The sequence below is a fragment of the Patella vulgata genome, chromosome 2, assembly GCF_932274485.2.
Source record: "Patella vulgata chromosome 2, xgPatVulg1.2, whole genome shotgun sequence".
Classification (NCBI taxonomy): Eukaryota; Metazoa; Mollusca; class Gastropoda; family Patellidae; genus Patella; species Patella vulgata.
In genome coordinates, this window is record NC_065880.2 from 48,314,909 (window position 1) to 48,341,636 (window position 26,728).

The window sequence follows — 26,728 nt, forward strand, 5'->3', positions numbered from 1 at the left end:
CAGATTCATGAAGAAAAAAACAACCTGAAATCAAATGAAATGGGATTGAATGTCCAGTTTGTCTGCACCAACTTGGAATCGTGATGTGGCTTGAGTGAGATTTAGGGTGAACTAAGAGACCACTGCTTGTTACAGAAACGTACGGTCACGCAAGATATAATAATATGTAACAGGCATTGCCTGAGTAGAGCGAAGCTGATTATAATTGTCAAATATAAAACCTTCATAATTAATTTTCTCAAGTGATACAAAAAATGTTAAATAATTTAGTTTTTCCAAATTGATTTTCATTTAGATCTAAATTGTATACATTAATTTTGTTTTTTAAAAAAGAACAAAAAATTGTGAGAATTATTTTCATTGACGTCAAAAATATGTGACGTCATTGATTAGACGCGTCATAGAAATAGTTCTATGATGAGGCGCGTAATCTCGCTTGGGCGAGATTTGGTAAGTTGACATGCGCATTGCCTGTTTTGCCCAGTGTATCCGGTTCCGGTCTGAATTTATTTTTAATCAACAGTCTGTGGGTGACAATTTCAGTTACGCTCCTGTGTTACCGGAAAAGAGCTTTGCTCAAGCACCGCGCTTCTCGCGATGCTGTAGAGCTTTGCTCTATATTATAATTAAGATTTGATTGATACATCATCATTACAATTTTTTACATGTTCTATTCTATGTTTATTTTCTGTTTTCTTTCAATTAATGGGTGTGTAGGCTATATTTCATTGCTACAATCAATTTTAATAACACCCTTGAATCATTCTATCGACACGTACAGTAGTTCAGCTCTGAACATAGGTCTCATTACACTCGCACTGTACATTCAGGAACCGCCCTATTGAATCCTTGTCTAAAAACTATTTTACTGGGCAAGTTAGGTAAATTTGTGCGTTACCCTATATTTAGATTTTAACAGCATGTTGTGTCATGCATACTGACTCTAGCGAGGTAAGCAAGGTCTTATTTTCTCACTAAAATGTTCCTTTACATTGTACAGGCGTTCACAGGGACTGACACACGTCTGTTTAGCAGTAAAAAGTTGACCAGTAAAATTGACTGGGGTTCGAAAGTTTTTCAACAAGGATTAAATAGGGAAGTTGCTGAACATACAGGGAGTGTGTAAGGAGACTTACATTCAGAGCTGAACCACACATACAGTAGCTTACAATGTATTATTTACATATTTAGTTGCCGTTCGATGATAACTGGTCCCCCTTCAGGCCCTTGACAGCCTTGAGCTTGAAGCACACGGCTCAGTCCAGCTCAATTCCCGTTGCCATGGACCTTATAATACATTCCATCACACCTTATAAGGTCTATGCCATCGCCTCTTTCACCTGCAGCTCACATATTATTGGTACCAGGATCTACCAAGCATCAGTGTTTCACCATTCCTCATACAGATTACATACTTTTAGTAATTCAGAATATTGATACTTTTATCAAAATTAGAAAAATTAAAGATTAAAGATACATTATGTAAGAGTTAAATCTGCCTAGCAGGTCTTTTGTCTAGCTTCAAATCTTATATAAATGGTTATTTAGACAACTGGGGATCACAGTGGGTAAGATGCTGGCTCGCTAGCCTGGAGGTCGGGTGTTCGATCCCTGTATTGGCCGAGAAAGATCATCCTGATTTTCCGGCATGGTTCCCCTTATCAGTGATGCAGGAAGGAGGGCCTGACAAGGACAGTCATCTAGTTGTTCGGATGGCACGAAAAACCGAGGTCCCGCATACATATTGGCGTGCATGTAAAAGATCCCTTGACAGTTGGAATTCGATATAAGAGTAGGCCATAGTGCCGCTGTCAGGGCAAAATTTCCCTCATAGCACACTGTATGGTGTATGCCTGTCTTCATTAGCCCAGTTCGGAGCAGAGCAGTAGGAAGTTAAACCCCATTTCATTTCATTCCATTTCATTTATTTAGACAACTATTCACATGCCAAGCCCATAGTCAACTCTCTAGACCATTGGAAGGCCAAGATTTAAATGGATTTGAACACCCACAAGATTTAAAAATTTAACGATAAAATTGATAATAGAGACTTGCTCTGGGTCGTGAAGTACCGTTGCTACGATAATAAACAATCTATCATTATAACTTCGTCCAGAATTAAGTAATTTGAATGAAATTTTCAATACATGTATATTCATTTTTCATAAATTATTTTGGAACAGTTATCTAAATCTTACATAGTGCATATTTAAAGATTTATTGATACCATAATAAAAGCTTATTGATTGTAGGTAAATATTTTAAAAAAGGAAATTGAGAGAAAGGAAGACAGAATGGTTTTAATCTAATCATTATGAGTGAATCTCTACCAGCTATAAATATTGACCAGTTGACCAGTGCTGTAAATGCTGTGGTCAATCTTAAAAATGTTGAACCACCTAGTTCCTGTGGTGTTAAACCAGTGCGATCTATAGCACCACATACAACATCATCTACATCATATACACATAATACATCTTCAATCATTTCTTCAAACAGTAAGTAAATAGATTTTAGTATCTTTGACATTGTGTCATTGATTATATTAAAATAAAATAAGTTTAATTATGTTGGCTTCATATCTATGTTTTGTTGACATTCAATATACTTTTATTCAGATTGTATTACTTTAATACTACTATTTATATGTATGTTTTTGTCTTTTCATTATTGTGTTCTATTTATATATATTTTTAGACCAAAACTTGAACTTGACTTCTGGAAATTTACCATTGATGGTATCAGTACAACTTACATCATCAAATGGAGGTATGGCACTTTACCACAGGTTCCTAAGTACACCATGTTCATTAGCCAGGAGCATAGGTGCTTTATTTGATTTAAACAATATTTTATTCAAATAAGATAAGTGTTGTATACATATACAATTCTGAAGGTAAGGATTCAAAAACAAGCCAAGGCTTATATTAATTCGTCTCCTTATATATTAAGTATACTACAAATACAACTGTGATATATACACTTCTCATACAAATACATTTAACGGTACAATATTTAATATTCACACTAATCGTGCATGCAAGTAATTTAACAGTTAGTGTCACTTACATTGCCTTACTATTTCATAATACGCTTGCCTTGCATCATGTTTTGTGGACGTCAGATGTATATTAACCGAAAAGTAATTAATTTAGATGGTATTTTACGATGGTTATTGTAGTCTTTTAGATAAATGTATAAATGTGTGGACTGTATTGAAAATGTGCGTATTTATTTGTAAGGTATTATTGCTATCACCATTGGTTAACGTTTGTAAGTTAATAAAAATATTTGGTAATGTATTTATAGTTTGGAATCTAACATTGGTAAATTTTGGACAATATAATAAATAATGTTCCGTATCCTCTATGTAGTGGCCACATGAACATGCTGGGTTGTCCGTTAAGTGCATGACGAATTTATGGTAGTTTAAGTTACTTTTATTGTGACGCAGTTTTGTATGGATTATTTGAGAAGAACGCTTTCCGGTGTAAAAATATTTAGGTACTAATTTATCATCATTGGTTAACTGTGCTTTAAAAAGTTTTATACTAGGGCATGCTTTCATATGCTCGGGTAAATTATTCCAGTCTTTTATTACGGACGGTAAAAAGGAGTTTTTATAAAATGTAGTATTAGCAAGAATATTTCTATATAGTTGTGAATTCCGCGTTTCGTAAGGGTTTACGTCCGAAGATTTGTGAGGAACTAGAATAGACAAGTAACCTGGAGTTATTTTATTCACCATTTTGTAAAATAAAATTAGTTTATGACGATATCGTCTAGTTTCAAGCGAAGTGAATCCGGATTCTTTATACAATAGATAATGAGATGTACCTCTCACTAATCCAGTAATTGTTCTAAGTGCATCAAGGTTTAAGTTTTCAAGTACAGTACTTTCGTGTTTAGTACAGTTATTCCAGATTACGTCACCGTAATCGAATAACGGTAGTATAAATGCTTTATATATTGTCTCAAGAGACCTTCTGTTTAAACGATATTTTAAACTTCTGAAACAATCTATAAATTTACTCACTTTAGTCACAATATAATTAATATGAGCAGTCCAATTACAATTACTACTTAAATAAACTCCCAGATGCTTGTGGTCTTTGATATCAGTTAGTGCTGTTCCATCAAAGTAAAGATCAATACGGGTAGGGTTTTGTTTTCTCGAGAATGTAATAGTTTTTGTTTTCTGCGGATTAAAGTTAATTTTCCAACTTTTCGACCAGTTACTTAGTTTCTTTAAGTCTTCATTTAGAAGGGATTGACATCCTATTGGATCATCGATTACCATGTATAGGGACGTGTCGTCCGCAAAAAGACGGATATTTGCATTTATTCCACGCGTAATATCGTTTACATAAATCAAAAATAGAAGAGGCCCGAGTACCGAGCCTTGTGGTACTCCAGACCTTATCATGAGGACATCAGAGCTTTGATTGCGGATTACAACTGACTGTTGACGGTTTTGTAAGTAATTTTCAATTAATTTAAGTAATTTTCCCCGAATACCAATAGAGTTTAATTTATAGATGAGACCCTTGTGCCAAACACGGTCGAATGCCTTACTAACATCACAGAATATGGACTTTACTTCTTTACCGTTATCAAGCGAACGACAAATTTGGTCATATAAGTCAACCAATTGGAAAATTGTAGAGTCATTACTTCTGAAACCAGATTGGAGCGGAGTCAAGATATCATGACTAATAAGAAAATTGTTAATATATTTAAAAATACATTTCTCAAAGATTTTACCTAAGGTTGATAATAGAGATATTGGTCTATAATTTTGAGGGTCATGTCTGTCACCATGCTTGTGGATCGGTACTACGCTGGCTTCTTTCCAACAGTTGGGAAAAGTGACGTTATCAATTAGGAAATTGAAAAGTTTGGTTAAGGGTCTGCATAAGCTTTTAGCACACGATTTTAATATCAAATTATTTATATTGTCAGGCCCGGGGGCCTTTTTAAGGCAGACTGAAGTTAATATATCATGCACTTCGGAAGAAGTCATCAATATGTATTCGATGGAGAAATCATTAAATGGTAATGTCGGCGGCTCATCGTCTATGTCGCTTAGTTGGTTGTTACTAACAAAGACATTATTTAAAATATTTGCCTTATCGTTCGTATCGTAAAATATCGTGTTATTAAAATGGAGAGGAGGTATTTCTTTGATCGAGTTACCTTGTTTAATGGAAATTGATTTGACAAGTCGCCACCAATTATTCTCACTGAAATTATTCTCTGAAATGTTTTGGTCAAGTTTATCATAGTATAATTGTTTCGATTTGCGAATTTCAGAAATAACAAAGTTGCGATACGATCTGAAATTTTCCCAAGATTCATACGTGTTATGACGTTTCGAGTGACGATGTATACGGTTTCTTTTGCGTATGATTTTCCTCAAATGACCATTCATCCACGGCGCATCACGAGGGCGTATTATCACGGTTTTGTGTGGGGTGTAATCTTCAATGGCTTTAATCAACACACCAGAAAAGGCATCGGTCAAATTATTAGAGGATTCGTCTATCTCAAAAATACTTTGCCAATTTAATGCTTCAAGGTGCCTATTCAATTCTTCAAAATCAATTTTAGAATATGACCATATAGTTCTAGTGTAGTTTTTCGGTTGGGGGTTATCAAAAGTAAGAAACACTTTAACCGGGCAGTGGTCGCTCAGGCTTGCTTCAAGAACATTTGTTGAGTAAACGAAATCGGGACAGCTAACTAAAACGAGATCCAGTAAAGTGGAAGAGTGGGGTGTGATTCGTGTTGGGTCTCTAACGAGTTGGGCTAAGTTAAAGCGTTTTATAATATCAAATAATCTGGATGGTGTATTTAACCTAAGGTTAACGTTAAAATCGCCTACAATAAGACAAGGTTTGTTTTCAGCTTTAGCTAGTGAGACAATATTTGCTATTCGGTCCCAGTAATCAATGGTGGAGCTAGGTTTCCTGTAAAAACAGCCAACGAGAACGGTTTTAATCTTAGTTTTGATCTCAACCCATACCGCTTCAAGATTTGGTATATGAAGATCAGGTCTAGGTTTGTAAAATAGAGAGCTTTTAACATAAATCCCCACCCCGCCAAATCCATCATCACGGTTACGTAGTACAGGTAAATGAAAACCATCTATGTTTAAGTTTTCTACTTTTGAGTCTTTACCTAACCATGTTTCGGAAAATGCCAAGATATCATTATCGGAAAATTCTGCTTGTATAAGATCAAGTTTCTGTGAGATACTACGTACATTTAAGTATAAGAGACTCAGATGTTTATCTGGTCCCGGATTGGGCTGTATGTTGCCACTAAGTAAAAGTAAGGTATAAATTATTAATGACAAAATAATCGTATTTTCAATACCGACGGAAGTAGGTATAATACATCTGACATTTTCATGAGCAAATATAACTGTAGTATGAAAGGCATGTAATACTTCTTCTGCCCATTTCTTCAATAAGGCTATTTCATTAGCGATTGTTTTGAAATGATGCTTTGTTTTAAACAAATGGGCGAAGAAGAAGCAATGTTAAATGTGACAACAGATATTAAGTAGCACGAAATTTTAGATGGAGAAATACAATAAAGTTGGTCAATTTTAAAACAATGCGTTGATGTTATATGTTGTGAAGTGCACATAATAAGGCATATTAGATTTATTTTGAAGGTAATTAACAAAATAACGGAAATGAACAGTAAAATCTTTTGAATAAGACAATAATTACTAAATATAAGAAGATAACTAATAGAGTAACATATGTACATATTTCCCAAGTATTCTCTTGGGTTTCTTATCAATCAACAGTAGGGTAACATGTGAAGTTTAAGGCTCGGAGCGATTATGGTGTATCCTACAAAACATATGCAGGGACCCCTATCTGAAAAACCACATTATGCTGTTTCAGTATATAGTTGCTGCTAAAGTTGTGTTTTAATAGATTATTTCATATACACGCTCTTAACAATAGGATCAATTCATCAACAATATGACGATAGTAGGGGCATGCAAGAAACCATAATGTTATATTTGCACTTTAAATAATTAATTATATTCAATATATTGGGCTGGTGTACTTTGTTTTTTGGAAGAGTGACTCTTTCGTCCAGGCCTAGTGAATTATAACAATATGTAATGATATAACTTTCGTTGACTTGACGATTTTATGTGCAAGTGCAAGACTAATCCATTGGTTTAAGGTGACAGTACTCACAGGCAATTCTAATAAAGAATAAAGTATAGATTGACATGTAACCCATGCCATTTAACCTATGACAATTAATTTCATACACGTGTATGTTTATAAACAAGGTTGTTTATTTTGATGATGGCCTAGTTAATTATAACAACACATGTTAAGAAAACATCTGCTGACCTATAACGATTGTCTATGCATGACTAATTCCGCAGTTAAAGTGGCAATACTACACACTATAACAACGAGTAAGGTTTAAATGACATACAACCTATGACAAGTTTGTACGAAGCATATTTAGAATTTTGTACAGATCACAATTTATATGTGGTATTCCCTAAAAAGTAATGATCCATACGTTGTACTAAAATATAGTTGCCAGCAGAATGTGCCACGGAAAAGTTGGTGGATTTCAAGGGACTGCATTTGTCGAAATTAATTTGTGTTTGTTTGATATATGGATACACTATTCCATTTCTTATTTCAACAAGAAAATTTTTTTTTTTTTAACCATTTAATGGTTATACATGGAATTCATTAATCGTCACTAGTATTATCGGCATCGGTGTTCATTGCTGCACCACGTTCAAAATTTTGTGCTTGAGGTCGTATAACCACTTTAAGCCGTGTTGTTTCTTTGAAATTATCAAGTTCTGTTTGAGATTTGATAACTTTGATGGAGTCGTCCCTTAATTTCAGGAATATTTTTATTTGATGATCACCTGAGTATGGAAGCTCAGATAAATGTGTAAAGTCTGATTAGAAATTTATCACAAGTGATACAAGCTTAGAATCGCTGAACACGGCGGAAAAATGCTCTGTTTCGCGGTGGAATCTTGGGGAATCGCTAGCGAAACATCAGTTAGCAAAATCACCACGAAATAGGGTGTTTCGAGATGTATTACAGTGTTTCACGGTGGAACACGGTGAATCGCTTAAGTGTCAATATCATCCCGATTTAAGCATGTTGACGAAAAATGTAAACTATTTCAGTTGAATACAAGGTATGTTAACCGTTGGCGAGGAAGCTAGGGTCGGATTTTGTTTTCTAACGCACTGTATATGCATAAAGTGGGGCCAAAATGTATGCAAACAATGAACAACTTACCAAATCCAAACTTAAAATTATATACGATGAGCTTTTCAACATTACTTCAATAGTTGCAGCTTCAGTTAATCTAAATCAACCATCCATACCGCACAGTGCCATACGTTTACATCATAAATCACTCCGCAATGCGCTTAACGATAAGTCACGTGGTCAGAAGCGCGCCAAAAAAGTGAGTTGTTGGGTTCGACACAGGGACTATATTCTTACGCTGTGTTACTTGGCGAAAAGTATTTAGCAAATCTTGACCGTCACCGGTATATGATAATAATGTATTATGATGCATTAAAACGATATGGGTGGGAGGGGGTACACAAAAGTGACAGCGCCATGTATTTGTTATTTTACAAATTATGTATATATATAATACTGTACATGTATTCAACCAAGGGATATTCTTACGGGATTTTGCGCAGCCGTAGAAAAATCTCCGCTGTAACCATATACATCTACTGTATGTCGCCCATTTCATTTTGTTGGAGGCGGATATTAAATAAAGCCATTTCACACACACAGACGTGTACATTACATGTACATGCACATGTCATATATTTATACAATGGCCACGAGTGTGTTAATTCTCACCTTCACCCCGTTATAATTTACTTATTTTGAGTACACTTTCTGAATGATTCCATTCTTTTGTACGTCCAACTTCCAAATTTTCCACTGCATATACATGTACCCTGTGTAACTGCAATCTATAACCTGCTATTTATACGTACAAAGTATCAAGTTCTTTGATTCTAATTACTCCAATTAATGTTATATAAAACAAACGCTAATACTTCTCAACCACCAAGCTAAGAGACAAAGGCTTTTGACAAATCTACAGGAAGCCATTTCATTCTTTAAATTTGACCCATTAAGGTTGTTAATACAATATAATCATCTTCTATAAGATACAATATTAATGTTAAGAAAGCTATTCACTATAAAAACATAGTCTGGCTCCCTAAGAAAACATCCCTTTCACTGTATTAAAGTGCTAATATCATTGACACAATCTTTATTATTTCATGTAAAAATTGCAGAGCTGGATAGCGTTGCACAGTGCTTTATTTATTAAATATTCTAGGGCTGGATCACGTTGCACGAACATAAAAACGTAGTCTCCCTTCCTAAGAAAATATCATTTTCCATTGTAATAAAGAGTAAATATATAATTAAACAAAGATTAAATAAAACTTGCAGGTCTGGATCACGTTGTATAGTGCTTTATTGTAATGGACTTTAATGTACATGTAATACTAAATTACATACTTAATTTGAACAAACAATTTGCATTAAACATTTTCCTGTATCATAAATCACCAGAGAAAGATATGTCTCGAGATCCTGCCAAATCTATAAAAGCCAATCGGTTAATGGAATCGCAATATGGGACTACATTGTTACGCTAATGTTCTTTGCAAATATGTTTTCTAAAGGTGTAACCATTATATTATATTAGAGTTTAACTATAGAATTAAATAAGCTCCGTTCAAGTCATCAGGTATGCGGAATTACCACGTCGCGTTTAATATATAATCTACATGTATAAATTTAGGGACTTATTTGATACAATGTATGTATTAAATTCATTTGCCAAGTGAACAAGTTTTATCCACATGGTGCATTACTCCTTGGATATAAACAGATGACGATTTCTTTAATTTCGGCAAAACAGAATAGGTAGTTTATGTGTTCATGTAGATCTTTTACTGATTATAATATATTCAAGCGTTTGATCAGTGGAATTTTTTCTAAGTTGCCCCCTTAATGAAGGAAAGTAGAACTTACAAATCTCGTAAATAAAGACATTCATGGCTATCGGAAAATAGAAAAAGTGTAATGCTTCATGAAAGTAATACACTTCCGATAAACTCGATGAAACATTAGCTATTTCCTAGCATGAGTAGTTTTGAGCCATCGATAAGTAGAGTAATACAGCAGTAAGAATATAGTCCCTATGTCGAACCCAACAACTCACTGTTTTGGAGCGTTTCTGACCACAAGTGATTTATGATGTGCTGTATGGATGGTTGATTAAGATTAACTGAAGCTGCGAGTAATGAAGTAATGTGTAAAAGCTCATCGTATATAATCCAAAATTTGGATTTGATAGCAGCCAATAATTAATGGAATTACATCTAAGTTATAGACGAAGATCAAATGATACGTTTAAAAAATTGTAAGTTGTTCACATTTTGGCCCAACGTAATGCATGTACATATGTACAGTGTGTTAGAAAAAAAAAATCTTAACCGATACAGAATGCCGGTAAAAGTTTTCCCAAGTTTACTTAACTCATTTTGTTATTATTCAAATCGGCCTGTACATTATACATGTACACGTTTTCACGGAAGCATGACTATATCACAACCCCTTCAATTTATTATAGACAATATTAGTTCGATCCTAGCTTCCTTGCTCAAGGTTAGCATACATGTACCTTGAATTCAACTTGTAGAACTTACAAATGCCGTAAAATAACCTTTACAGCCATCAGAAAATACAAATAAGTGAAGGGCCTTCAAGAAATCACAACACTACTGTTACTGTATAAAAGCCGGTGGGAAAAGCCAACGAAAGGCTCACAAATTCCTTGCGGGAAGCATGGCAAAACACGATGTATTCTTCTTAGCGAAACACGGTGAATTCTTAGTGAAACATGGTGGACTCCAAGCGAATCTTAGCGAAAAATTGCCGCGGAATCAAGCGAAATTTCACCGCTAGATCTAAGTCGGCGGGTCGCCGAGATTTCGGTCCAAAACATTTTGGACGAACTTAGTATAATTTGCATTGATTACCCATTTCCTTTAGAGTTAGGTTTGAAATACTCCTTCTTATGTATGGATGCTTAAACAATCCCTGTTTGTTATATTTGTCTGAGCTACTTGAAGTTTATTTTCCATAAATTAATGCTTTAACTATTTATCAGTGTAGAAGTTAACTATCCGTTCATAATTCATGTCTTATAGATGCAACAGGCACACCACTGTGTATACAGCAAGGAACTTCTAACTATTCCTGTAATAAGATGACATCACTACAAAATATACAGTCTACAACAGGTATAGAATGCCTATGTATTTTGTTCATGAAGTTGTAAGATCATCCCTATATGGATATTGGAGTGTGCTTTCTCAAAACCAGGTCTGTCATAAGGAAAACAATGTTGGAACAATTCATGGCTCAAGTTGAAAGAAATTAAAATGAGAATATCAGCTTCCTGCAGTCCCCTCTGAACAAGGTCTGTCAAGTAAATGACATCAATACAGCCATTTCGGAATTGATTAGCGGTTGATCAGCTTTAAAAATTCCAATTTGACTATGGTTTATCCGTAACCATGATTTGAAGATGTCTGAAGTGACGCAAAAAGTGGTGTGCACAGTTATGCTACGAATACCTTCAAATTTTATTTCAGTTGTATGAGTGAAAAGTTGCTGGTGTAAATTTGCTTTAGGTCTATAACAAGTTTGTCTTGATCATTCAGTCTTGTACGTACATCATTGTTGAATATTACAAATTTTAAATGCATGACGGCTAGTCATTGACATGTGGTTGAGGTTGAATACCACCTGGTCTTTGATTCTGAGGTTTAATTTACCTTTAAAAGCCTTTCAAAATAATTTATTGTAATTAAATTGTAAAACTGATTTTTATTTCAGCTACCATTCCTTTACCATTGATATCATTACAAGATACAGGTGTAAATAATACGTCATCACAGACGCTTGTTGATCTCCACAATATCCATCCTAGTAATCCTCTACCACCATTTACAACACAAACATTCTCTAGTCAGACAGAGTTATCCCACCATGATATTAATTGTAGTGAAACTAGTATTTCTGATAATACAGTCTGTTCTTATAATCAGTCTTCATGTTCTATAGGTCAACTAACATCACAAGAATTATTAACAATACCAACATCCTCGGTAGGCCTATATCAGGTAAGGTTTTTTTTTTTTCCTTTTTACAAAAATTATGTTTGTTATTAGTTAAAAGGACAATGTTGGTGTCAACCAATATTAAATATGTGATAGAACTGGTTAAACACATTCCATATATAATTTATAGTGAAAAAAAACTATACCAATTTACATTACAAACTGAGATTTTAAAAAATATTATAAAATTTGGATCCTGTATCTATAATCTTTCAGTTTTTTTTTACAAGATGCATATCTCATCTACAAGTCATTCTGTGTCAAACCAATCACAAGTAGACCCTTGTGGGGAATAGATTTAGATGAAATTTGGAATGATGTCATTACCAGGGATCTTAATCGACTGTTTTTTGTCGGCTTTAGCCGCTTGAAGTTCAATCAAGCCGATTGGTAAAACAATGAATCAGCCACTATGGTATCATAAATCAATCTACTTTCAGCTAAATTACAAAGGGTTAATTCTTACTTGTTAATTAAGTAGTCAATCAACTTGCTTGTCGGCTACAATAACAGTCATACCTTAGTCAACATAGGCCATGTAGTTCATAATCCGAGTAATTAGCACAAGTAACCGTAATTTTGATAATTGACCGGTAAAAAAAAAATAAAACAAGCTTGCTGTTTATTCAGTAAGTTGCCTTTGAATTCCAGGTGTACCGGTAGATATTAAAATAATAATTGGATCACAATTTAAAGGTTTGACTGATCAGTTGTTAGTTAAATAAATCTTAGTTGAATATAATCCTCGGATAAAACACCAAATACACCGAGAAACAGTCATTAATAATTAATATATTATGAAATTTCCAATGCCAAATTCCTGATGACACATGATATCGGTTGGAATCAAATCAGTAAACCAGCGATGCTAGTATTAGTTTTAAATAGTGTTTACCGTTATGATTTTTTGTTTTATACACATGCTGACAGAGGCTTATTTTTTTAAAATATTGTCGTTATTATCATTGAACGCTATACTATGACACAGTCGTATGGAATTTAATTTTAAAGCCATTTCAATTATGGTTGTCACATGATCACTGTGCTGTGTGTCTATCATGGACGAATGAATAAAAACATTTGCAAGCTACCTGATAGAAAAAATCCTACAAACTGTGTTATGAAGAAATACCACGGTGCCGTATCAGCTTATATCCAACGAAAAAAAAAACAAATACAGTAATTTATTTGGGAATACTGCCGACATGAATTTCAAGCCGGTACATGAATTAAATATGGAAAATTTTCCGAACGATGTACCTATTTGTGGTTATTTTTGTGCTAATTACATACAGTAGAATACAATATTCCTCATAACAAATTACCAAGAATTATTTTTGTTGAAGTCTGGTTATATTAAAGGGAATGGAAGCTTAAAATTTTAAAACACAGTTCCTACCTGGACCTCATTTGACCCAATTCTGGCCAGTTCGTTCCAAAATGAATTAAGAACCCTGGTCCTTAATATACCCAGGATTATTACTAATTAAAAATTTGGGTCAATGATAGTCATAAATGGTATCATTAGAAGGACCTTTGACACAGCAATATATTTGCGTAATATCAATTTGCGAAAATTATTAGATATTATGACCTTGGTTGGTTTGACACCGAATAATCCCTACTTTTTTATAATGCAAGTTATCTTAAATTATTTCTTATCTGCTCCTTTCTTCTAGATGAATTCAAGTTCAACAGCAAATCAGCATGTATTGCCAAATTTAATATTTTCCCCATCAGAAGTTAGTACAGCATCTCGTTTCTTTATGACTAGTCCTCTACCTATATTATCAGTTAGTGAGAAAGATACACCTATATCATCAACTAGTCATTATTCACCTAGACCACTTAGTGTAGCTTCTAATATCAGTGGAATTTCAGGTAAGAGGTACTGACCAGTACTTGATTGTGATTTTTCAATATTTAAAAGTCAAGAATTTGTTGAATTTAATTGTTTGAGTACTCAAAGTCAAAAGGCAAAACATACATGTAAGGACTTTAGCTCTCATATTCCCTGTGTCGTGTGATACTGCAAGCTGGGTTTAGTGTATATATATATGATCATATTCTAGATACCCTAGGATATGTAGATGATATGTGGATCATCAGCTGATTGTTTGAATCCTAAAATTATACCATTTTTTTGTTCGTACTTTTCACTGAGTTCAGTGATGACCTTTTGCTGCTTAGATAAAGTGGAGATAAGCAATTTGATTTCTTGATGCTTTTTGACACAATAACTTTGATTTAAATTGAGTCAGAGTGATGAAACTTGATGTATACAGTAAACCTCGCATAAGTCGGATTCGGCTAAAATCGTTTGGACCCTTTGACCCTGCATGTTTTTTATTCAAATGAGTATTATTTGCAATATTTTTAAAATTATGATATTTGGTTCCCATCAACAAATAGAATGAACCCATATCATCATACAGATACAACAAAATGGTTTCTAACATGTACGGTTGCAGAGAAATAGACGATTTTCCACAAGTTACTTTTCAAGGTTTTTGGTCTTTAAAAGTGTCATTTATTATTCGATTTTCATAAAATTTTCACCATATGATGTCTTCTTCCATTTATGATTTCATAGAACTAATTTAACATTTTCGGTATCACCGGAAGTAATGTCATTTTGGCAAAAACTGTATTTTAGCCTTCAAAACAGATATTTTATTCAAATGAATCTGATTTGTAATGGTTTTAAAATTGTGATATTTGATTCCAATCAACAAATAGTCACTTTTCAAGGTTTTTGGTCTATAAAAGTGGCAATTATTATTCAATTTACATAAACATTTCACCATGTGATGATGTCATTTCTGATTTCATAAAACTAGGGAGGGATTTGGCGCAATGGTTAGAGTGTAGGATTTGTAACCTAACGGTTGCAGGTTCGAGACCCGAATTGTGCGTCAAATTCTTGTGTCCTTGAATAAGACACTTCATCCCTGTATTCCAGTCTACCCAGCTGTAAATGGGTACCAGTAGGATAGTGTATGTATTACACAAAAAACTGTTGCGCTCCTTGAAGCAGCATATGTTGGAGCTCTTTCTAACATTTAAAAAAAGAGTTCAGGGGTAAAGGGAGGTAATCAGGCTTTACCTGTATCCTAGATACCGGGATAGTAATTGTTTCGCGCTTTGAGCATAAACTTAGTTTGTGGATATAGCGCATTATAAATATGCACATTATTATTAACTAACTTAACATTTTCATTATCACCGGAAGTAATGTAATTTTGTCAGGATCACTTACATGTATAAAATGAATTGATTGCTGGATTTGGTTGATTCTGTGTTCATTTTATTTCATGTGTGCAATGTTTATGTGGAAATCTGTTTAACGGTTTCATTGGTACCGGAAGTGACATAAGTTCAAGGGTAACTTGGCACCGGAAGTGACATAAGTTTAAGGGTAACGTGGCACTGGTGAAACCCGTCATTACTGCATCGCAGTTCTAGTTGATATTTATAATCAATACTTAATATTTCAGTGATCGATGCTTTGTTAAAACCGCAAGATAATGTACAGTTTTTAGCACCGCTACCACCATTATCTGTAGATAAACCAGTATCCATAGTTAAACCTGTTACAGATCTCTCTAAAAGACTTCCAGCATTACCCGCTTATTGTAAGTACCAGGGCCCTGTTTCACAAAATCTTAAATCACTAAAATAGATTTGAACCAAATTCTAAGTGGAATTTTAAATATTATGCATTTCATGAAGATCGATTGTAATATAAAATGGATTTGATAGATATTGCTTGCACCTGGACAGTGCCATTTAAAAAAAATACGCTTCAGGTCTAAAAACTGTTGACAGGTTGAACTAACGGTTACAATATCAATAGGCGAGTTTCATACGTACATGGTTATACAGTCGTAGAGAGATGAAATAAATTATTGGGATGAGTTTTTTGTGCTTTATTCAATTGGAAATATATCAGTGGATTGGCCTTGAACTTTCTGCTTTTGTGGCCTTGACATTTGATTTACTAGCACGCTTCAAGGGACTAACCCGAATTGAACATAGTCCCAAAAATAAAAGTTCGAGTACGTATTAAATTTAACCACTAAAATATAGAGGAATGGTGTATTTACCCTGTCTCAAAATTTCAGCTCAAAATATTGAGTCATTTGGACGTGAATGTCAAAACTGCTTATCTGGACATGTAACCCTTTTAAGATTTCAGGACAATTTTTTTGTGAATGCCCTGATAATCGATTAACATTCCTTTAAAGGTCTAAACAATGAATGACCCATGTGCTGTACTTGATAACGAAGGGTGAATTTTACCTTCACATTATTTTTATAGAATATAAGTGTGGTTTTATCCAGACATTTCATAATACAGCTTGGGACACCGGTCTCCATTTCCAGATGAAGACTGACGGATTTAAGTTGTTTGAAAACCTATCACATATATTAAGTTAGTTGCTCGGCCCTAAGGTAGAGGATTTGAAGGGATTTAAACACAAACTTAAGCAGTTTTATACTTCAAAATATTATTGGTATTGGCTCTTTAAGCTACATGTAGAATGGAATTTAAGTTTAAGACGATTTTAAGGAGATTTAAGTTTCTGTGAAACAGGTCCTAGTACAATTTAGATGGATTTGTGCTTGTGCCATATTCTATGCAACAGATTTCTAACATTTTCATACAATGATAAGGATAAGGTTGTTGAATTGGGTTTACCAGATGACATATATTTCTGTTTATGATGAAGGAAGCTCTATACACTTCCCTTTTCTTTTCAACACAGTAATGTGGGACCCGGGGCAGATTTTAACTGTTAATTTATTTTGTAGATTGTGTTGAATGTGCTCATACCCACTACTCACCATGTAAACATCATACTTGTGATTATTTAAATATAACTGATACACCTGTATTATCACGAGCTAGACAATCATTACCATCATGTCTACAATTACAGTTCTCTAAAATAACAGGACATTTTAATGATGCAGGTAATAACTGTTTTATATGGCCACATTTTCATGTGCACGTATATTGTCGTAGCCCCCGTCTGTCTGTCCGTACAGTAATGAGGTACTATTTGCAAATTTTTTTCCAACTTCATTGTGGGGCTGCTCAATTTTGTACAAATGTTCCATGCGGGGATGACAGTGAAAATTCAACGAGAGGGGCATGTGTGGTTCGTTCTAAAGTTAGCATTGTGGGGTTCAATATTATTTCAATAATTCGCTTGCAATTAGGGGTCATTAGCAGTGTGGGGGGGGGGGACCAGAGGCCTCAGAGAAAACCCACAACTCACAAATGGCAAACCTTCTGGTCCAACCCGCATGCATTAAGCATTCGGCCACCCAACCCCCATATAGATAAACATCTCCACAGTGTGTCGGTCATACTCCAACATATCATACAAGTACCCAACAAGGTTATGGACAAACAACCCCACACAATATTTTGGATGATTTCACTTGTTTTATGGTGTTGTCCAACCAAATCACAATTTCTTTCAAGTGTCCATGGGAACGGACAAAATCATAGTGGGGTTCAATTTTTATACACCCACACTTTCATATGGACGTATTATGCCGTCGCCCCTGTCCGGGCACAATTTGTTTGTGGACACTCTACAGGTCACAATTTTTATCCGATTTTGACAAAACTTGAAATATAGGTCTATTTTCATGAACAGAACACAGGTTTTATGGGATACAATCACTAGTTTTATTTTAACCCTTTCAATGCTAGACGTAAATCCACTGCCTGTGCTAGACCCTTTTTTGAGGAAAAAAGGGAGGTTGGAACTGAATGCCAAGCAGTACTTATGGAAGCTTTTATGAAAAATCTTTTTGTCTGTTGGGATGGGCATGAGGTTGGGCTAAGAGGAAAAAATAGAATTTTGGAAATTTGCATAATAATGTAGTCACGTGACGTCATGGCGGCCATTTTGGATTGCTCATTTCTCACTAAAGCTAACACGAAAACGAATTTTTCTCCATGAAATACTTAAAAGATATTGTTTTTTTCACTGGATTTTGATAAAGATATATAAAATGAACAAAAATATCAATAGCAGCCATGAGCAATGGCGCCACGAACACGCGCATCACGTCTCCCGCTGCCATGACCACGTGCGGATTGCAATACCTTGTTTTTACTTTCACTTTCACTTTCATCCCCAAGTCCTATATCATTATCAATATAGTCAGTCAATAGATCTACACGTTCGGGAATCAGGAATTACCTACGTCTTTTACGATCCAGCAGGCCAGCATTATTATCAACATCAGAATTATTGTCAGAATCTACTGCAGACACAGGGCTATCGTGTTCACATTGGGCTTGTTCATCATGCACGGGAGACATAGCTAGCCATGGGCGGAACGTCGCGCAACAAATCACACACTTCATAATACCAATCACTGTCCTGACTACTATCATTATCAAGTAACTGGAAACGAATTATGTGTATCACCCGCCTCGAAATTGTCCACGTGTTGGTCAGCAAGACGTCATTCACGACTTCGTCGAGAGTGCATCGTCTACGTTGTCACTATGCACTCCGCCATTTTACGGTTTGCCGCTTTGAAACACGTGGAAATATGTTCTAGTGTATAGAAAATACAATAGATGGCACTTGCAGTTACAGTACTAATTTTAGCGAGGGCTTTACTGAATACACGGTAATACCGGGTACGGGCATTTTACCGACATTTTATAATACCCGGTACTACCGGGTATACGCAGTGAAAGGGTTAAAAGCACAACGTTTCGAGAAGTATCCTTTTATCGGTATCAAGCACAATGACATTTAGTAAACTTGAAGTCAATATATACAAAATTCATAGTGAAACCATCAACACGGATTAAAATAACAGTAACAAAAAGAATCTAAGAGGTAAAGGATATTTAACAAAAACAACACGCACAACATGATGACTACGATATCACCTTAGGTGGAAGTGGAAGTAAAACTCTAGAAACGAACAAACTAGATTGCGATGGCCTAGTAGTCTCACTGTCAAGCTTTGACCTCTAGCTGGCCGGTCACCTCTGGCTTGCTGGTGGTTTCGATCCCTGGTGTGAGCATATGTGGCTTGGAGATAGGGGCGCCTTCTCAACCTCACGAGTTTACTCCGGATTCCTCCCACAGGAAAGACCCCTGCGCGTGCGCTAAGATAATGAAAATAAAAAAAGACAACTTGTCTGCAATATCACCTTCGGTGGAAGCGGACGTTAAACACTAGTAACAACAACTAAATGTCATTGTGCTTGATAACGATAAGAGGATACTTATTGAAACGTCGTGCTTTTAGAATAAAACTAGAGATTGTAACCCATAAAAACTGTGTTCTGTTAATGTGTTTACCGATCGCTAAATGCCACTTAAGGATTATAGTTTCATGAAATCGCCAGGATATCTCTGTGTTTAAATTTTCACTAGCATAGAGATTGGATGAAATTTTTATGGAAAAAAAAAATGTAAATATTATTAAATGAGTGTGATTTATTTATTTCAGGTGTAATAACTACTACAAGTATATCAGTTATGACACAATTTGGTCCATTGATTGGCAAGTCTGTTCGTGATTCTACAGATAAAGATGTTCATATATTTAAACATTGGAAGGTAAATAACATATGTTTTTAATATAGAGTGTTTTACCTTTATACTTGGATTGATTGATTGAATAAAACTAGATATATTTTATTACATTAATACTTAGATTGATTGATTAAAACTTAATGTATTTTATTACATTAATAGTCTGATAGATTGATTGATTAAAACTTGATGTAATTTATAATATTAAGACTTGGACAGATTAATTGATTAAATCTAGTTGTATTTTATTATATTAATATTTGGATAGATTGATTGATTAAAACTAGATATATTTTACATATTACTACAGATTTTCTACACATTAGATAATGAGTATCAATGTGATGTATTGGATATTAGTGATGAACATTATTCTAATTGGTTGATGTTTGTAAAACCAGCGCGCAGTTCTACAGAACAGAATTTAGTGGCGTATCAATGTAATGATAGTATTATGTTTGTTACTTGTAAAGATATTGAACCAGATTCAGAACTTTTATTTTGGTATTCCAAAGAATATGCTAAACTTCTAGGTAAGTTTAGTTAATAGTTCAAAATTATAGTTTTGATTATTATACGCCCACATTGAAATGTGGTCGTATATTGTCTTCGGTCCGACGTCCACAAGCTCTAGAGGCTAAAGTTAATATCCGATTGACTTTAAATTTATACAGTGTTTAAGGTCATGAGACGAAGAAGACTTGATTTTCAGCTAATTCTGATAATTACTACCAGAGTTAGCACCCTTAAACACTTTGAAAAATCTTGTGGATGCTCTAGAGGCTAAAGTTTATATCTGATTGACTTTAAATTTATACACAGTGTTTAAGGTCATGAGACAAAAAAGCCTATTGATTCTCAGTGATTTCCAATAGTTACTGCCAGATTTATGGCCCTTGATCTCTTGGAAATATTTTGTTGATGCTCTACAGGCTAAAGTTAATATCCGATTGATTTTAAATTTATACACAGTGTTTAACATGAGACAAAGAATCCTATTGATTTTCAACAAGTTATGGCCTTTGATCGCTTTGTAAAATCTTGTGGACACTTTAGAGGCTATTACTTGTAATCAGATTTACATGAGTTGTTCTCATTACTGACATTAGAAAAAAAATATGCGGCATCACTTGTTGACTCCCAGGACGACTTAGCTAGATGTAAAATGTGTGAATATGAAGATGATTATAACCAAAGTACTAAAATTAAAAATCTAAGATGTCTTTATAAAATAAAAGTTTCTCATAAAATATAATTTTGGTAATTATTGAAGTTGTTCATTATGGTTTATAATATTTGAGTGGATTAAGACAGTATATCTAATCTAACATTCACTGAAAACTCTCTATTATTTCAGGTTTTATGACAAAACCAAATAGAATCAACTATTGTCCATATTGTTTCCAGTGTGATAAAATATTTCCTGATAAAAAATCTCTTCTAGAACATAAAAAAAGCGAACATTCTGAATCAACATTCAGAAAACATCAGTGTCAGTACTGTCATAAACGATTTGCTACAACAGGAAAATTAAATACTCACATTGTAGCTCGACACATGCAGTTAAAACCATTTACCTGTAATCAGTGTGGTAAACAGTTCTCTGATCAGAGTAATTTACGTATTCATAAAGCCATTCATACAGGTAAGTACTCTGTAGTTCTCTTTTGTATGAAAAATAGGCTGACCTAGATGAGTATTGTATTTTCAGGTACCGTAGGGGTATCAGAATCTGATTCACTAATAGAAGAATGATAGAAATTTCAGTTTCATTTGTAAGAGATGCTTACGTTCACTTTAGGGCTTTTTGGTATAATGAAACAAACGACTGAGAATTTTCTCACTTTTTCGTTGTTCTAATGTTTCCGAACCATGCTGATAATAAAATTTGAAACAATAATATCCAATTAGGCATGCTTGTACATTTTATATGCCATATAAAGCCACAGTAAACCAAATTCAATTATCATTATTTATGATTTTCTTTTTTAAGACGAAACGAAATGTCAAATAATCAATGCTTGGATTAATTATTCTAGGTAAATAATGACTTGAGAAAGATTTCAAATATTATTGACAATTATCAATCAACGACTCATTAATCCATGATTAGCATTTGATTAATTTATGATATGTCACATGGGATGTCTGGGCCAATCAGCAAGCGAGTTACGCTGTTCTGACTTGAAACAGGCTATGGTTGTTTACGTTTTTTAAACTTGTTTGTACTCAATGAAAATGATATCATTGGTAGTAGTTCGGTCATATTTATAAACTAGAGATATAAAGCTTCCCAACAATGCCAAATATTACGCAAGGGGATTAACTGATCATCCCAAAGCAAGCGAAGAAAAATAACTAATTCACAGAAAATTTTAAGAAAGAAGTATAATTTATGAATACGGTACTCTCACAAAACATCCAAATAATGGTGTTTCAAAATGTTTTATTGCTATTTTGATCATTTAAAGATACATTATGGGAGATAAGATAAAGAGATGGCAGTTCTCGCTATAATAGTTAAAAACTAGATAGTGTAAAGGTAATTTGCTGAAAATTTCAGTCAAATTGATCCACTATGAGCCGAGAAAGAAGCCAGTGAAATTTTTGCATAGTCTCGGTTATCATTACTAAAATCATTAATATAAACAGCATAGTCTCGATTATCCACTTTTTCTGATTTAATTATCTTTGGCCGTTAGCGGCATATATGAATCTAATCCAGCCTACATCGAAGGAGGGCCTTGACATCGAGAGTTTATTATGGTCTGGATAAGTTAATTAATGTCTAATTGATAATTTAGATAACATTTCATGCCTAAAGAAAGACTTGTAATAAGCAGATTTTGCTCTTGCATAATGCATGTTTAAGTTGATAGATAGTATATTTATAGACTCATTTTTGTGAAAATCTCAATTTCGACCAAAATCAATATTTTCACTTGTTTTGTCTATAGCTCAAAATTAGACTTTGCGCTTTCCAACTCATTTAGCCAGAACAGGTCACAATTTATGAATTATTTACACTTTGCTTTCCAAACCATATTCCAAATTCGATCAAATAACTTTTAGGTATTGATAATGTTGATAATTGATATGTATTGATTGTCTTTTAAGGTGTGAAAAAGTTCACCTGTGATTTATGCAAGAAAAGTTTTCGTCAAAAGGCTCATCTAACATCACATATATTAACTCACACTAAAGAGAAGAGTGTCGACTGTCCTCATTGTGATAAAAAGTTTGCTCGGGTTTCTGACATGAAACAACATCAATACAATCACACACACGAAAAGGTCTTTCAATGTGCTCAGTGTAATAAAATATTCTATAAACTACAAAACTACAAAAAACACATGAAAATACACACCAACGAGAGGAATTATTCCTGCCCATCATGTCAAAAAAGTTTCTACACAAACTATCATCTTCAGAGACATATTAAAACTTGTAAAAGAACTAAAATGGCAGACATGGTCATGCAATTAAATGCGGAAGAAGAACTATATAATAGTCGAAACAGAATAAATTCTATGGTAAATAATACACTATCAACATGTACCACTGGTAATAGTGAAATGTATTCTACTGTTCAGTTAGCAGGTGACACACACCATGATTTAAATCAAACAACAGTATAATTGTGATATTACCAGACTCCCAATATTTCATCCTTTGTCCAGATCTCTTTCATTTATTAAAGTTTGGAATCTCTATTTATTCTTTTGAGGCTATCAGAGGTCTGTTTTTTATGGGTTGTAGGTCATTTTTTTTTTTTTTTTTTTTTTTTGTCTGTCTAGAAAACAGTGGTATTTTTTATTATCATTAACAGATATTATGCTAGGGGTCTGAGAAGTATGTGTTGATTTATTTTCTTTGATTGGCATTTACTAATTGAACATATAAACACAGGGTACAATTTTATGGATATACAATTACTGAGTTTGATACTAAGCGACGTTATGACGAGGATACTCTCGTCTTTATCAAGCAAATGATACAGGTATGTGAATAGTAGTAAGTAGGCAAATTTATACAGAATATGCAAAAATATTAACACTATTAACGGGAAACCAATTAACCTGAGCTATAGATAAAACCTATTATTAGACTGTAAAACTGGACGAGGGAAACCGTAAATATATTAATTCAATAAACTGAAAATCATGAAAGATAAAACCCTTATTAGACTATAAAAAAACTGGCCCAGGGAATACGTAAATATATTAATTCAATAAACTGAAAATCAAGAAATGTGAAATATATCATTAGACTGTAAAACTTGATAAGTACTGAAAACCAAGATGTGTAAAATCTATACACATAATTAGACTGTGAAAAAAATGGATAAGCACTGAAATAGAACGAAAGTATGGGAATCAATGTCTAAGTTTGTCATAAGCTCCTGAACAAGAGTAACTGTGTACCCATAAAATTGTACCCTGTGTTAATGTGTTGATTTATTGTTAAAAAATCTCAAAACATGAGCTTACCAAGAATTTGATTTACATATTTAATAGGCAAACCACCAAACATCAATATAAAGTTAAAGGAGCTAAGTCGCTAATATTTGGGACCTAGAAATTGACACAAATGGGTCGCAACGCATACAATAATGTAATATGAATGAATATAAATTGATTTACAGTAGAATCTGCATTAAGCAGCCACCCAAGGGAATTTTCACAACTGACCGCTTAACGGGAGTGGCCTCTTAATAAAATCTCGTTGCTTTTTGTGCCGACATAAATTAAATATTACGCTTGGATGCATTGGAAGCGGTCAATTTGGCTGTCGCTGAATCTTGCGCCGAACAAAAATTCTTTACTCAAATCTCGGACATAACTTAACGGGAGTGGCCTCTTAATAAATCTCGTTGCTTTTTGTGCCGACATAAATTAAATATTACGCTTGGATGCATTGGAAGCGGTAAATTTGGCCGTCGTTGAATCTTGCGCCGGACGAAAATTCTTTACTCAAATCTCGGACATAACTTCTGTAAACTTGTCATTTTGTACCAACCTTCGATACTACTGTCTGCCATTGTGATGCATTCGATAATATTTTTCCATTTTTGTGAAGAAAATCGATGAATACATTTTATTTTATCAAAAAAGCACATGAACAAAAAACATCGCTAATTTTATCACCTATTTACAGGGGGTGTAACTCTGTATGTAATATTATAGGAGGCGCTAAGAGAGATACTAGATGATCGTGACAAAACTTGGTACTTTTATTTTATTCAATCAGTATCAAATAATGTGTCGTTACGCGTGAAAACAATGATCAGATTAGTCGTTTAATAAAACAAAAGATTAATTAACAGATAATCCCGGGTTGATTGTTATGTTTACATTTCTTTTTACCTGATCAGTGGGGGTCCAGTTAATTAACTACTACTCACGGGATTAGCGGGGGTGTTACAAAGAACGACAAGATGCTATCATTCAACAATGGCCGTTGAATGGGCGATGTTTTGTTGAATTTATTAGTAAAATAGTGACCGCTGGCCGCGTTAGAGGAGTGACCGTTGAATAAAGAGATAAAACAACAGAATTTCTACGGGGGGAATTTATCGTGACCGCTTAAAAGGAGATGTCGCTGAATAGGAGTGGCTGCTCATACAGATTCTACTGTACATTCAATTGTTTCTGTTTTTACAGTAATTTTTAATCAGTTAGGTTCGGGGACATAGCCAGTATTCTCAATCGAATTTCAATCTCTAGCCTCTGGCTATTCCAGTCTACGCTGATAGCATAGCGTCACTGTTTGACATGACTTGTGGAATATGCCTAGCCTCGTTTTTCGAGTCCCTTATTACACATAGTGCTGAAACGGATTATGGTACACGAATTCGTGTACCAATTGTAAATTGTTTATTTTGTCTTAAATATTGGATATCAGAAGGCCATCTTTTCCCGGTAAGATCACAACATTAATGTTGATTTAAACCGACAAATAAATCGTGTTTTCAATGTTGAAGATTTTGGATGATATTGAATTAGAGACTTAGCTACTTTAAACAATAATTATACAAGTAAGATTATCCATATGTTTGTTTGTGATATATGCTGAAAGATTGTTATTTTATCGCCTGCATTATTTAAATAATGCACGAATTCATATATTGTGTTAAAAAGCTTTCAGGTTTTTTTACTATTAATTTTGTGTCATAATGGTTGTAATTTTTTTTTTTTGGATTAAATTCTGTTAAAAACTACAAAAACATGCTTGTTGTAATCACACTCATTGAGTCATGTTAGATGACAGGGGTGGATACAGAATGTTTTAAATTGGGGTAGTGAAACAAAAGTTTTGCCGAGAGACACAATTTTTTTGTGGACGTTTTCTGGAGATTATTTTTTTAGCAAAAAACATGGCAAAGTTGACTAAAACGTGCAGCTGATTAAAACAGTTTGTGACATGTTGGTGTAGGGGGCATATTTATGATTTTTCACCGATGGGGGGAAACCTAGTAGGAGTATGTGACAAGAAGTAGTCGCCTGTCCAACCTCAACCTCGTTGGTTTTTTCTGAGTCCTCCGGTTTCCTCCCACAGCTAAGTACGCCTACAAGCAAAAGAATTATTGATATAAAATTGAACCATGTGTTAGTCCCAAAATGACCTAGCTAGTAACAAGTGTTAAACCCCATTTATCTCTATCTCCGTGAAAACTGGGCTCGACAGTAAAATGTGGGCATATCTAAAACTAAAAAGGATATAGGCATGGTTACCTGTGGATTAACTATATGGTAAGGAAATAATCATCTAATTATTCTGTGTAGGATAAAGCACGAGACTGAGGTTATGCTGGGGAAAGAATGACTGAAGAAAATAACCTGAGAAAACGAAAAACCGAGACCAGCAGGCCGAGGTTTTTCTGTCAAG

General features: G+C 34.2%; 1 protein-coding gene across 2 annotated transcripts in view; it reads left to right on the forward strand.

Moving 5' to 3' along the window:
• LOC126811921 (PR domain zinc finger protein 4) overlaps positions 1-26,728 on the forward strand; it is a 40,891-nt gene that overhangs the window by 4,347 nt on the left and 9,816 nt on the right. The window contains exons 2-13 of one of the 2 annotated variants that reach the window (XM_050537980.2): positions 4-139; positions 2,253-2,498; positions 2,698-2,769; positions 11,280-11,372; positions 11,971-12,257; positions 13,934-14,135; positions 15,752-15,889; positions 17,070-17,231; positions 19,755-19,864; positions 20,151-20,373; positions 21,198-21,485; positions 22,958-26,058. In XM_050537980.2, coding sequence (XP_050393937.1) covers positions 2,315-2,498; positions 2,698-2,769; positions 11,280-11,372; positions 11,971-12,257; positions 13,934-14,135; positions 15,752-15,889; positions 17,070-17,231; positions 19,755-19,864; positions 20,151-20,373; positions 21,198-21,485; positions 22,958-23,478 — 2,280 coding nt within the window. In that variant the 5' untranslated portion in view covers positions 4-139; positions 2,253-2,314 and the 3' untranslated portion in view covers positions 23,479-26,058. Of the gene's footprint in view, positions 1-3; positions 140-2,252; positions 2,499-2,697; positions 2,770-11,279; positions 11,373-11,970; positions 12,258-13,933; positions 14,136-15,751; positions 15,890-17,069; positions 17,232-19,754; positions 19,865-20,150; positions 20,374-21,197; positions 21,486-22,957; positions 26,059-26,728 lie in introns of those variants that run through there. The other variant, XM_050537982.2, reaches the window with a different exon arrangement.